Source organism: Phyllostomus hastatus, unplaced genomic scaffold (assembly GCF_019186645.2).
Source record: "Phyllostomus hastatus isolate PE091 unplaced genomic scaffold, TTU_PhHast_1.1 phas_contig_40, whole genome shotgun sequence".
Lineage (NCBI taxonomy): Eukaryota > Metazoa > Chordata > Mammalia > Chiroptera > Phyllostomidae > Phyllostomus > Phyllostomus hastatus.
In genome coordinates, this window is record NW_025333872.1 from 69,472,999 (window position 1) to 69,487,909 (window position 14,911).

Here is a 14,911-nt window from a genome sequence, read left to right on the forward strand (position 1 = left end):
GAATAAAATCTTTTTAAAAAATGAGATATTAAACTAGGAAATGACATGAAATCACCTTAAATGTATATTGCTAAGTGAAAGAAGTCAATCAGATAAGAGTCCATACTGTATTGTCCAACTAGATGGCACTCTACAAAAGGCTAAACTGTGGAGACAGGTAAAGATCAGTGGTTGCGAGAGATCAGGGAAAAGGCAGAGCATGGAGGGTTTCTAGGGCAGTGAAACTATTCTGTGTGACGTATATCATTATGCATTTGTGAAAACCCATGGAATGTAAAACACTGAGAGTGAACTGTGATGTGACTCTAGACTCTGGGTGGAAACGGTGGGTCAGCTCAGGTTCATCAGTTGTACCACGTGTACCGCTCTGGTGGGGACGTTGGTAGTGCGCATGTGGGACAGGAGGTGCACCAGAACTCTGTGCTTTCCGCTCAACTTTGCCACAAACTTTGCTGTAAAACTGCTCTACAAAACAAAACACACATTTTTAAAAAATAGGTTTCCCCACTAAACAGAGAAACAGACATCATAGACTTTATGTTACATCACAGTTTCGTCCAACCTCTACCTGTAACACTTAAGACAGTATAAAGAGAACCAAAATTAGTTAAAACCAAAATACTAGAAAAGTAAAGATACCCTAGGGCATCCTAATTCAGCCTGTACTTCCCTTTCTTTCTCCTTCTTGTCACCAATTTTGTCATGTTCTCTGTTGTTCTTTTATTTCCACCACACAACCTGTACATCCAGGAATGGAAAAAAGAAAACAAAAATGAAAATTTTTCACAGGACTCCTAGTATTTACTCTTCCAGTTACTATTGCTGTAAAGCTAGTGTGTAAAACAACCATTTATTATGCAAATGCATTCCAAAGGTTAAAAATTCTGACAGGGCACACTGAGGATGGCTTGTCTCCAATTGGTAATGTAAGGGGCCTCAACTGGCAAGACTTCAAGACTGGGCTGACTCAACCGCTGGGGGCTAGAGCCATTTGGAGGCATTTTTCCTTACAAGTCTGGATGGTGATGCTGGCCATCAGCTGGGACTTCAGCTAACCTACCAGCTGATATACATATTCACGGGTCCTCCCCTGGTCTCTCCACATGGACTAGTCTGGGCGTGGTGACTGTGTTCCAAAAGAGAGCAACCCAAAAGAACAAGAGGGGTGTATGTGACATTTCTATGATCTAGCCTTGGAACTCACATAGTGTCGCTCATAGCATACTCTGTTGTTCAAAGTGGCCGCAGAGGTCTATTCAGGTTCAAGAGAAGGAACATAGACCTAAACCACTGGATAGTAGGTATGTCAGGATTACATCGTAAGTACATATGGAATAAGAGATATTGTTTTTCATATTTTGGGAAATATGCCTCAACAACTTTTGTTATATTTTATTGTATCATAAATATCTAGCTATGTATTGCATTTAAATGTTTGGTTGTTGGATATTGCTCCACATCTTTATTTGTGGTTGTCTATTTCAGACTATCAACCACATGATGGAAGGGACAGCCACATTAGGTTCAGTTTTATGAGCTATAGCATAGTTCCTTGACTTAGCAATCACAGTATATAGTAGTATCACTAGTGCTGCAATTGCTGATAGGTACATGCACCTAAGCCATCATTACTTTTACATGTGTAATGTGTTGCAGAAGATCTCTACACTAGCCAAAAAGACATATAGGATCTGTAATATGCAAGTGAATTTTGTTACAACAATGAGGTCTTGGTTGCTTGAGAGGAGATCTTGAGTTCTTCTTCCAAGTGAATAGATTCCTGTAAAAACAACAATTGAATCTCACAGGTAAGGGGGTGGGGAAATCAATACCTTGAGGGAACTATTTTGTTTTCCTCCTCGATTAGTCACTTTTGGTTTACAAGATTATTAAAAGGTTTAGATGATGAATCTGTGTGAGACCTTCACCGTGAATGTTTTTATCTCTTCTGGAAAGTGAATTAATGAAGTCAATTGTCCCTTTTCAGTTGATTTCATAGGTGGCTTTGATTCTTATGGCTATCAAGGGCCTCAGAAGACATCTCATTTACAACTACAGCCTATGTACATGTAAGTACCTTGGTTGGGAGGCGTCCTTCTGGGATACTGAAAGTGGTTAAACAGTCTCGTGGCACAAAGTAGATGGCATGCAAATTTCCTTCAGTTATATACTTTGGTCTTTTCTCATGTTGTTTTGACTAGGGTAAATTCTAATAACATTTTGTTCATAATTATTTAAAAACCTAATTTTTCACAAATGCTATATCTAAAGTTACCTTTAGTCTTATATAAGTATCAACCACATGGCTAAAAAAAACACCCTATATAATATATTAATTTTTTGAATTATCCAAAAGTTGTATATATTTAAAATGATATAACATTGTAAGTAGTTATATGTAACTGTATAAACCACATGTTTTGGTTTTCTCAGGATAGTCTCAGATTCCATGCTTGTCCTGGTATCAGTATTACCAGCACCCTCCACTACTCTCAACAGTGTTTTCATTTGGATGATGAATGACAGGTTATCACTCTAGTTATACAAAGTGTTAAATGATCAAAAACTGAGCAATACTTTATCATTTTTCTGATGTGAAAAGTGACAATGAAAGAAGCATATTAACACTGAAACTCCTCAGACCCTTAAACTAGCACGCAAGAGAGCAGATATACAATCAGAGCCTGATTTTTATATCTGTGTTTAGGCAAATTCCCTTGGATAACAACTGATAACAAATTCTATATATCAGCATCAAGTGATATGCTGAATTGCAAGCGAAGATCAAAATAGAAAGTAAGATTCCAATTCATTTTGCAATGTGAGCTTCTCTCTTTGAAGATATGTGTTTGTTGTCGTTGTCCTCCACCATTGAACCATTTTACCTTTGAATATTGTTAGTGTGCAGGATGAGAAGTGGATATTTGGAGTATTCCTCCAGAGGGATTAATCTTTATGCATATGTTGTCAGCTTGTTTTTAAAAAGGGAATGATCTGTGCCTGATGCCTCCACTTTTCATCATGCTCCTGGCGGTTCCCTGGAAGCATGTGGCAACACCACTCCCAGACGAGCTTCTATCAGTTCAGACACCAGGCAGTGCCATATGTCACATACAGCATTCCCTCTGTAAACAGTCCATCACCCACCCCCTCTGTACATCCCACAACTGTTGCCCTGCCTCTGGCTTTCATGACTGGAAGTTTTCTGTTTCCCTGTCTATGAACCCCTATCCCATCTTTTCTGTGGCCTCCAAATCAATCTTCCTTAAGTGGTGTGCAGACCATTTTGCTCCCCAGCCCCAAACTGCCCATGACTCCTGCTACTTGCTGAACAAAGTCCACACTCCTTACCATAACCTGGAAGCCTGCTTGTGATCAGGCCCCAAGGTTTTTTTGAAATGTTATCTCTTCTCCTCAACCCTTAGTATTTTTTTAAGTCCCAACCATAAGCAGATGATGTTGGGACACACTCATAAAATGTAATAATAACTAGGAATTGACCCCTGTCCTCCAGAAGCTTGTAATCTGTTGAGGACATCAATGGTCTGATATCTCCCCTTAACTATTTTTTGACAGCCAAACTAGAATTTTTGCTTTCTGCAAATATAACATGTATTTTTCCAATTTTTCGTGATTATCCATGCTGTACTCTTGACACAAGCATCTTTTTTTCCAAATTCCACTCTTTGAGACCCCACTAACTTCTAAATTATACCTTAAAATATAGTTCTTTTGTGAAACATTTATTACTCTCTTTTCCTCCTTAATTCCATTTTTCCACTATACTACAGTTGTATACTATTTATACCATACCTTTCCTATCTTTCCAGATAGACTCAATAGCTTAAACAACAACAACAAAAAAAACATGAAATGATAAATTCTCTAAATACTTTTCCATTCTTCTCAATATTATATTGTAGCCTTATGTAAAGTATTCTATTAAAAAATAAAGACAAATTAATAAGAATAGTGGTTAAGATGACCTACTGAAGATAGATGGGCTGAGATAAAATCCCTTAGGACCTTGGACATGTAACTTTATTTGAACCACTTTATTTATTCTCACCAAGCTTAAGTTTCCTCACCTGAAAAATAGAGATGATAAATATGTCATATAACTACTCTGAATTTATATAAAATAACTCATGTAAAGCATATAAAGCATAGAACATGTCAATAGTAATTGCTTAATAAACATAATTTATTAGTAGTAAGAATAATGCTCATGTTAACTAATATTACTCTTAAAAAGACTTTGTCAAGTCAAAAATTAATATATACTATATTTCATCCCTAAAGGATTTCCTCTGTAAACAATATAACTCATAAACCAGCCCCTGTAGCATGGAAAAATATGTTTGTGTTCGAGAGCAAACCAGGACATCCAGAAAACTTGCAGTTGCTCACTTCTGACAATAGCACATGGCATTTTTAACACACAGCATTTTATTGTGTTGGTCAATAGGAATGATCAATAAAAATCGTCAAGCTGCAATAAATTAGATGTAACCACTTATGTAAGGATCTGCTATACTAATAACATAAGAATACTAATTATGTATAATCAAGTGTATTAGTTCAAATCAAGCATTTATAAATGTTAATATCTTTCAAGGGTGAATTTGGGAAATTTTTTACCCAGCATTAAATTGCTTGAGGACAAAAGTGCCTGTGATTTTATTAAGTAGAATACTTTAAGTGCTAAACCAAAAGTAATAAAAATATTGTTTTCTTCCTTACTTCCAGGGAATAATAAAATTATACGAGCTTTCAAGTCTCACTGTTCATAAAATAAGTTAAATGTTTAATGAAATTCCAATTTAGGAAGTTAGAAATAGAATATACAACAGCACACCAATCGAAATATGACTCCTATCCCTGCCACAGAACATCCCCTAGAGACCTCAAACACTAGAACACTAACATTATTTTACAGATGAGGAAACTGAGTCAAGTGGAAGGAACACAAGGTCCCACAACTTGTCAGTTGTGCAGCTCCAATTATCCAGCCCCCTTAGTTTAGTGTTCTTTCCAAATTCATAGACAGACCGTGGGTTTGCTGAGGCATTACCTTCCCTGATTCTTAATTTAACTTATTTCTACCTCTTCACACTAACTTAGCTGCCATACTTCCATTTGTGCCTGTACCCTCCCTTTTTCTGTTTCTTTTCTTCCCTTTTGATTTCACATTATGCAGTGTTGATGAAGGAGGGCTTTTTCAACTTTGTAGACCTCAAAATCAATCACTGCAGAGCCACTGTCTATTCAAATCCTATGAGAAAAAAAACAGCACTGATTCACACATAAACCTCACCCCCCGCTGAGCAGCAGAGAGCCGAGCGTCTCCTATATCTTAGCCTTCTGGGTGTACCTTCTTCTTCGACCTGCCATAAATAAGTCTCGTAAAGTAAGAGCAATTTAACATCATGGGCCAGTTCACTCACCCTAACAATATTATATAGCACTGCAAGTAAAAGCTGTTCCTTGGAAGGGGAGCAAACGCTTAAAAGCAATGCGCAGTTTTAGCTGAGGGGCTTCCATTGTGCCCAACAAATCTTCCGTGGTGGCGGGGAGCCTGGACGGAGCCCCGAAACACTGCCTGCCTGACTTCCCCTCACAGCCCTGTGCCCTCCTCTCCCGACCCCGCATTGTCATCAATGAATAGACAGTCCTCTTTTTTTTCTTTTATTACATTCTTGGCCTGTAATTCTTCAGATTACCTATAATCCATCGAAAAAGGAAAGTTATTATTTTTTCTTATAATTTGGTAAACCTCTTTGACACCAACAATAGCTGTGAAGTCGCGGCACAGAAACAGTCCCATGGCCACGAGCTCATTTTCTTACAGAGTAGCTGCTAGACCACCACGGACTCTGTGCAGTAACAAGCAGAGATCCGCTGGGGCTCCTGCACTGCCTGTGAGAAAGTCCTACGGACTCTGTGCAGTAACAAGCAGAGATCCGCTGGGGCTCCTGCACTGCCTGTGAGAAAGTCCTACATAGGGCCGTTCGTTAGACGGCATTTGAAAACATTGCATTCTTTCTGGCCGCCTAATTGTACAGCAATACGTATTCGTTTTATTTGTCCCCAGAAATGGATTTCAAATTACTTTAGTAGCTCTCTATCCAGTAAATTACCATAAGTAACCTCTATCTAGAAGGTTACACTGAGAAAAAAGGAGAGGAAAATTGTCTATTTAAAGCACAATTGGGCTTGGACTTTTTGGAGGGGGTGGGGGTAGGCTTTGTTCTTATGCTTAGAAAAGTGAGAAAAGGTGCTGAGCTTTCTCCCTTGATTAAAAACATTCTCTCTCTCTCTTTCTCTCTCTCCTCCCACCCCACCTCCCTCTCTCAGGTCGAAATAATACAGATGGCTTCATAATGTCAGCTCCTGGACCTTACAAAAAACTTGTTTCGCAGTGGCCTCCTGCATTTTATGAAGAGCAAGAAGCAATGAGTTTAAATATATACACATATAAACAGACCAAACACAAAGTCTCACATCCACTAGGACACAATGCACAAACACGCACTGAGGCACACACCGATTCCACCTGGTCTCCTCTTTCTAACCAAAACAGACAAACATGCAGGACATGCCCATCCTGGATTTCCTGAAAGCAGGCTTCTTTCACCCAGGCCTTTGGAAAGTTCAAAAGGAGACGTGCTGGTGCCATCTGCTGGCCATCACTAACTAACTCCTCTGCAACTCAGCCCCTGGGCCTCTGCAAGCTGGGAACTCATCCAGGGCCCGGTAGCTTCAGAGTCCTGCCTCCTGCACCCCATACGTCTTGATAGCGCCACTGCTATGTAGGCAATGAAATTGCAAAAACAAACACACACAACCTGCTGTGATGACCTTGTAACCCAAGTCTGAAATGGCAGGTTGTTTGCCCTAAAGGCTGTACCGTATATACTTGCCTTAACCCACCTAAGTTGTGCGCCCAAGAATCTCAGTGCAGACATCCCCAAGTCACTTCCTTTAGGCTAACACACTGCTGTTAATTCCGAATGAGTTCGAGTCTCATGTGTTTTATGTCAAGAAACAACACCGAATAGCCCAGCAACTCCCGTGTGTCTGTGTATGAAAACTGCCAGCTGTCAGCAAAGTGCTTTACCATTGAGCCTCCACGGTGGCCAAAAAGAGACAAGTAACAATAATAGCAACAACAATAATCGTCATCTTTATAGTTCTTAAATATCGTCTTCGGATGGGGTTGGGTGGGACAAAGGAAAACTTAACAATCTACTAAAGTCAATCTACTGGAAGCAGAAAGCAGAAACGGCATAACACTGATTTTATTTATCGCACTCTAGGTGCTTTTATAAGTAACTACAAATGTCTTTTACTAACACAGAAACAGCTGTGGATTTCTATCAACTGAGGCCAACTGAATATGTATTAGCTATGTTTACTCTTTTATATCTAATTCCAATGGGAGACCCTATGTAGGTGACCTTTTTTTCCTAACTTCAGCGTATGAGATTATTTTTGGGGCGGGCGGGGGGACCAATAGTTACCTTGGTGAAATCTTTGAGATCTCTCTGTGATGGTCGGGGGGTCCGTTGTGTGTTAGAGTGTATTTTACTCCTCCTGTATTATTGTGGCAGAAAAACTGTGCTGTTAACGTAGTTGGCAACAAGATGCCTTTGAAAACTTAATAGTAGGTCAATGTGTTTATGGAATATTCTGAAATTCTAGGAAATTTTGTTCTATATATTCAAGCATTATTTGGTTTTCATTAGTGGAAAACATAATTAGCTCAGGCTTGTCAGGAACTCAGATGAGACATGTTTTTTTCTTGGAGTCACCTGAGACATTAAAATCAGTTTTTTAAATGAATATGCCATCTTTAAATGCAGTGAAATTCAGACTTGAAAAGTCATACATTGTCAAGGAGCAACTTTTTCTCTTGGTTTCCATGAAGTTTCAGTTACCGGGTTAACCTACTTTGGTCCTTATCCCATCCAGAACTACATAAACCAGTCCTATTACTGTGTTGCATGGATATTTATGAAATACACACATATACATTTGAAAATGATACAGGAACAAAGGTTACTATTGGAACATGAGCTACAAAGAAAGATTCCAACTCTTGTGCTTGAATTTTCTCAGTGGCTTGTGTATATTTGTCCATACATACATATATAAAACACACAATTACAGACATGTCAGTGAAACCTCATCTAATGATTTTATAGTGACATGCATGTTTAATATATGAGAAAAATATTTACCAATGTATTGTCCTTTGATTCGTAAAATAGAAATACTATACATGGCAGAACTTACTCTAATGTAATGTAAAATACTATTAATGTATTTTAAAATGAGGTTTCACTGTACGTTCATACTGTGATCAGAGCCCACCTTCTAGGACATGTAAATGGATTGGAATTGAGATGCACAGAGCATACGCCCTCATACTCCAGCTTTAAGTTACAGCCATTATACCACCTAATCACCACTATCATCACCACCAAAATTTTCAAAAACAGTTGTTGACTACTAAGAAGTAATCAGTGGACAGGTCATTTTTGGGAGCAGTGAGCACAGTAGTGTGATTCTATCTGGAAAAACATCTCAGTTGTACAGCTGTATCGTCCTCAAAATCTGGTGAAGAATGCTATTTTTCTAGGCTGAGCTTTTGTTACAAACCTAATATTCAGAAGGCAAGAGTTACAATCCTGATGTGTCTTTTTCCTTTCTTTTTTTGCGTTTGTTAATTCTGAATGTATTTTTAACAGAGTGATTTTTTTGACTTACTAGTGTAATTTGCATTTTAAAAATAAATGGAAAAACAATTAAGTTTCAGAGCCGTCCCTGAAAGCCGCTGCTCCTTCTCACATTGAACTTGACTGTGTCATTGGCAGGAAAAACCTTTGAACTTCATATAAAGGCAGTGCTGATACCTGTCATGTGCCCTGCAGGGATGTGTCTGAAGTAAAAGAAAATGCCAGGTCACAGACCATTTTAGCTCAGTCATATAGGTAACATGTGTTTTCATTATCACCTGTCACTAACTTTTTTTTAAAATACTGCCTGGAATAGACTTGTCATCATGCGGAAAGCTTCCCCCCCACTTCTATCTAGAATTTAGAGTTAGCATCAGGCTATTACCTGCCAGAGGTGTTAGGGCACTATATTAAAAACCTTTGGTTAACATAGGTAGGGGTTTTTTTAATTTATGTACGTTTTTGTACACAAATAATTTCAAATAGCTTAAAATGTTTATTTATTGCCAATTTGGTGACATAGACTTTGATAGCTAGCTCTTCTACTGAAGCATGTTGGGGTAGGATAAACAGTAGAAAAGGTTAACCCCTTGTGGGAGTAGGGGTGGGCTGGATGGGGAAGGGCAAAGAGGGGAAAATTGGGACAACTGTAATAGATAACAATACATTTTTAAAAAGAAAAATGAAAGGTTAACCCCTGGCATTTGTGATCGTCTAACAGTAATTTTTGCTGAGGTTCACTGTCTAGGCTACAGGGACAGAGGCAGCTGATTCGGGCTGCTGGTGGGGATGGGGGGTGTTCTTTCTCTCACTGTACAGACACCCCAGACACACAAGTGCCCACATTGACTGAAAGCAAGGAAAGCTTTGAGACAGCATTTCAAGAAGCTGAAGATCAACTTGCATGTAGTACCTAACTTATCAGCCACATGGTGAGAGCCTTGTAAAGACCAAGCCTGTTTGTACTTTTGCTCCCTGTGTGAAAAGCATGCTGATGCATGTTTGTAGAAGTAGGAGTGACTGTCAGGTTGTTGCTTCACGCTGTGAGGTCAAATACACACAACATCTCAGTGGACTAAAAAGAGACAAAAGTTATTAGAACAACTATACACACACACACACACACACACACACACACACACACACATATACATACACCCTAAAGGAAAGATTCCTTCTTCTGGAGTTCTCAGTTAGTGTTTGCACTTGGTAAGTAAACACTACCAAGACCTTTATTTGGTGGGATTATTAGAAAACATGATCCCTGATACAGTGAGGCAAATATACAATTTCCACTCTACTATAATAACTGAAGCACTTAAACTCAGAAATAGAAATCCATTTTATATAAGACATATCGTAAAACAAACTTTTGAGAGCCAACCGATTTATTATAGAGACAATAAACTAAGGCCCATAGATGTTATGAAATTACTCAAGGTTACCACGTTTCTTGAAAATGCAAGTAGCTCACTATTCTACAACAATCCTACAATATGTTTACTCTGGTCAGAATAGAGTAAAACAAATCCCAGACACTGTCCACTGACCCTGGACTGTGTAAAATAGAATGAACCCTGATAAAGAAGACTCTGAGATAGTATAAGATCATAAAATGCTTCTGAATTATTGTGTACTAGGTTCAGCATAGTCTCAACATTAAATATGTGTTGTTATGTTATAGTTTTTTAAAAAAGTAATAGCATATCCATATGTAAATATACTCATATATATGTTCCACATTAGGCAACTAATTATGTTTGCTTTCATGGGTAGAAATTTTCTAGCATTTCTTTCATATCACATTTCTGAATAGTTAATATTAGACACATTAAGATTACTGCAACATCCGCATCTTGAATACTTCCTGTGATTCTGAAGAGAATCTTCCCTCAGACGTTTTGCCTGTCTAAGGTAAATCTTCAACACTCAGCACTTCTACTCAGGAAGCTTTGATATGAAGATCCTTACATCATAAAAAAAAATAAGCCTCAGTTATTCCCCTCACATGCAAATCTTTGCTTCGGATTCATGTTCAATTCTCTTTTCACTGTACCACATCTGCCTTCCACCTACTGGGAAGAAAGGAAAGAACAAAATCTGTGATTGATATATTGTGTCCAATTTCAAACATACAGTATCCTGAAACAATCACTCTGAGAGCAAAATCTCTAAGACATTTATGCGCTCTATGGCTTTTAAATTGACAACATATGAACGAGATGGTACATTCAAGGGTCTCACGTACCACTGAAACCTGCCCAAGTGTCATGCGATGTGACTGCCAGTGACAATAAAGGAAACAAAGGTGAGTTCCTCCTAAAAGAGATAAAAGCCTATCTGTTTACATTCTTTCGAATTTTAGAAAAGGTTGGACTTTTAAATCCTTAAACATTAAGGAGTTTAGGAACAAATGAGCTTAAAATGTTGACGGGCAATGGAAGTTGATTTCTGTAAGATAAATTCAGAGAGGAGCTCCATGTGGATGCTCTGACTCAGTCTAAATCATTACTAAAACTAATGTAAGCCTTCTCTGTAATGAGAGCACAGAATTGTGGCATCTTAGTAATAAAACAAGTATATTTTTTTAACCTCTCATTCTACCCTCAGATGAATTTAAGCTATAACTGCAATGGAATAAAACAACTCCCCAAAAGATTGCAAATTGATGCTGTCACCCCAAGGATGATGGATTGATTCAATTAATCAGTAAGTCTTTTCTAAGAGTCCTTCAGGGAGTTATTTACCAGAGGCATACCCTGTTTATTCCTCTCCCGTGTGCCTGTCATTTTTCTTCATTATTCTTCTGGTTTTATCCGTTATATCCTTTGGGGATATGTCGATCTCTATGTGCAGAGAGGTTTGGCACACAGCTGTCTAGACATAAATCTTCCAAGCCTCAAACTGGAGGCCACCAGAACACCTGTGCCTCTTGTCATTGTTATCTGAGGCTGAGCAAGGCTCTCTCAGGGTGCAGTCAGGCGAATGGAAACCGAGTTACAAATGATAAGTCACTGGGAAAGTATCACACTGAGTGAAGACTATGAAAAATCCTCCATTGGTAAAGAGATAACAGCTTGTGCTCCACATGCTGTGGAAGAGGCCTTCCCTTCTCTAGCAGCAGGTAGGTGGGGAAGAGGCAGAGGACCGCCAGGCCAGGGGCCTGCGCTTGGATTCATGGAAAAATGAAACATAGTCGGGGATTGTGTTCTTTTGAGTGATGGAAGGTAAATATTCTTAAACAAGAAATATTTCCATTTCTAGTGCATGATCATCTGTCAGTTCGAGTTGCTGAGAGCACAGATTTAGGAGGAAGATGTCTGTCTCACCTCAGAGGTCAGTCTTGCCATCAGGGTTGACTACATGGGGTGTGGGCCCCCTGCAAAATGACAACGTGGGGCCCCTGTTCAAACATTACCTTTGTTAACAGCACTACATACAAAGGTTTTCCTTTAAAACTATTTTATCTTCAGTCAATATAAATGACTATGGTATCAGACATTCCTGGCAAATATATCAAAACTGATTTTTTAATAATTTTTAATTTTGAGAAGAATCTTCCTGTTAATGCAACTGTTACTAGGGCTATAAAGAATATTTTTATTTTATAAATGATCCCAGAACTAGGATAAATGTCTGATAAATTATTTTGAAATACAAATTTTTGTCATTTGAGTTAATGGTTCACAGAATAATTTTTCTAAAAAGATTTAAATCTCCATAAAAGTTTCATAAAAGTCTGAATTTAATATTAAATAAAAATTATATAGTAGCAATTTAGCATTTTCTGTGCCATTTCCTACAACTTGTAGAAGTTGTTTGAGAAGCCAAAGTGGCTTCATGATTTCTATATAATTGAAAATACTTGTATACACAAGTCTATTGCTGTATCTTCAATTACAAGAAAAATACTTTTAAAATTGCCTTTCTCGTTAATAATTTGTTCATCTGAAGTATCATGTGAAAATGGTTCTTTTCAGCATTACTGCTAATGCTACAATCTTTAAGTTTTATTTCTATGTGTAAGTCTATGGATATTTGTTTTCAAAACCAGAGACTCTAAACTCTGAATAATTTTAATAACAATTCTAATAACTTTGATATGCTCTGTGGCAATGTCCACATGTATGCTTTTATCTTGTAACAACTTCCTGGCAAAGTTACTGCATAAGCACCAGTGGCTCTTGTCCCATCCCACAGTTAATCGGTAGATGGAAGCTTCAGGGACTGGCCCTCTGGGGAGTGAATGGACAGACTGGCCTCCCACAGTTTCCAGGGCTGCCCAGGGCCCTTGCTTTCCCCCAGGGCACAGCTGCCAGTTCTGCCTCCCATTGCTGTTGCCACTGTCACCACTGCCAATCTGATCCCAGGCCTTTCTGCCAGCTCAGTGGCTCCCCTGACTGCCCTGAGGCAAACCAGGCCAATTGCTCAGCAAGCTACTTGCTGCACCTGGGGGCTGAGCCACTGTCAGCTGGTATTGATGCTGGATCACAAACACTCACAAGGGCTGTCCCTCCAGGGCATCTCCTCTGCTTCCCACATGCTCAAAAATGACATATTAAGAATTTCATGAAGACGATAGTAGAGCATTAAGCCAAACACTGGGCTCCTCTGAGCATGGGGACCATTGTGTGATAACACACGTCATATGGTTGTGAAGCCAGCCCTGCTTGCTACACAAGCCAGGAGTAAAACACTCTTCTGTCCCTACCCCAACTTCAAGCTCACCCCCATTTTGTTACTGGAATAAAATCACTGTATTAGTTTCCTATTGCTGCCGTAACAGATTACCACAGCTTGGTGATTAAAAAATCACAAAAACTTATTAAGATAATCTTATGGAAATCAGGAGTCCAAAATGGGTTTCACTAGGCTAAAATCAAGGTGTCAGCAGGATTTTGTTCTTTCTGGAGGCTCCAGAGAAGAATCCATTTCTTTGCCTTTTCTGGATTCTGGAGGCTGCCTGCATTCCTCAGCCAGAGACCCCTTTGTCCATCTTCCAAGTCAGAAGTGTGGCACCTTCAAATCTCTCCCTGACTCTGCGGCCTGCATCATCCTGACATCTCCCTCTCTGACATTGACCCTCTTGCCTCCCTCTTATAATGACCTTTGTGATTACATGGGATAATCTACATACTCTTCCCATTTTTAAATTCTTAAATTAATTACACTTGCAACAGGGACTATAGAAACCCCTTTGTCATGTAAGATAACATCTACCTAGGTTTCAGAAATTATGATACAGCATATCTGGCAGGCCATTATTTACAGACCATAACACCTAAGTCTCTACCTAGATACACCCCCACACACCCTGGTCTCAGATAGTCCCCCTGGGGGTCAGCATTCCTAATGGCTGATGATATATAATATCACGTAGGATATTTAAAAGTCTTTAGAGTTCAGAGAACTACTTCAATTAACAGCAAATCCTCTACTTTGTAGCAATAAGAGAATCCAGGCATTCTAAGGCAGGACAGAATCTTAAAGATGAGTTAGTCAGCTCCTGTTAACACAGGAAATTGCTGTGTTAGGCTGAAGGTGCCCAAAAGTGGAAGAGCCACAGTGAGACTCTGGCCATTGCTCTTTCCACTGCATCAATTGTTGCCAATAATTTGTAAAACTCAGCTCATCTTTAGCTCATCTCAGCTCGTTTTTGGAGACTGAGTGTGGCAAAAGGAAAAAAGCCTCTAGAATGGATTAGCTGCGGTCTATCTACTTGTGAAATTTTTACAGGAGTTTTCTATAATATATAACATCCATCTGGATTCAAATCAACTTAAGAAATTATGAAATATGATATTGAACATTTTCACAGGGGTATAATATAAATTGACTTTTAATTCATTAACTAAAAATAATACATACACACATTAAAAATATCAATACTCAAAAATGTGTAAAATGACAAGCAAAAGTCATCCACCCACAGACTCACCCTATTTCCTCTCCTACTTTATGTGTCCTTCCAGAAAAGAATGCTGGCACATAGAATGACACCTGTACATAATGTTCTTTGTGTGAGCTTTAAAGATGTCCAGAAATGAACATCTGCACATACTGCACCTCACTTTTGTTCTCTAGTTTCTCTGTGTCTCTCTACCTTGCTCTTCTGATGAGATGCAGAGTGTATTCCATTATTTCCATTACATGGAGCACCATAATTTATC

General features: G+C 38.7%; 1 protein-coding gene across 2 annotated transcripts in view; it reads left to right on the plus strand.

Annotated features, from left to right (window-relative positions):
* NKAIN2 (sodium/potassium transporting ATPase interacting 2) overlaps nucleotides 1-8,770 on the plus strand; it is an 875,120-nt gene extending 866,350 nt beyond the window's left edge. For both annotated transcript variants that reach the window (XM_045843378.1, XM_045843377.1), the window contains 2 exons: nucleotides 1,988-2,069; nucleotides 6,358-8,770. In XM_045843378.1, the coding sequence (XP_045699334.1) occupies nucleotides 1,988-2,069; nucleotides 6,358-6,367 (92 nt within the window). In that variant the 3' untranslated portion in view covers nucleotides 6,368-8,770. The remainder of the gene's footprint in view (nucleotides 1-1,987; nucleotides 2,070-6,357) is intronic.
* Nucleotides 8,771-14,911: the final 6,141 nt, after the last annotated feature.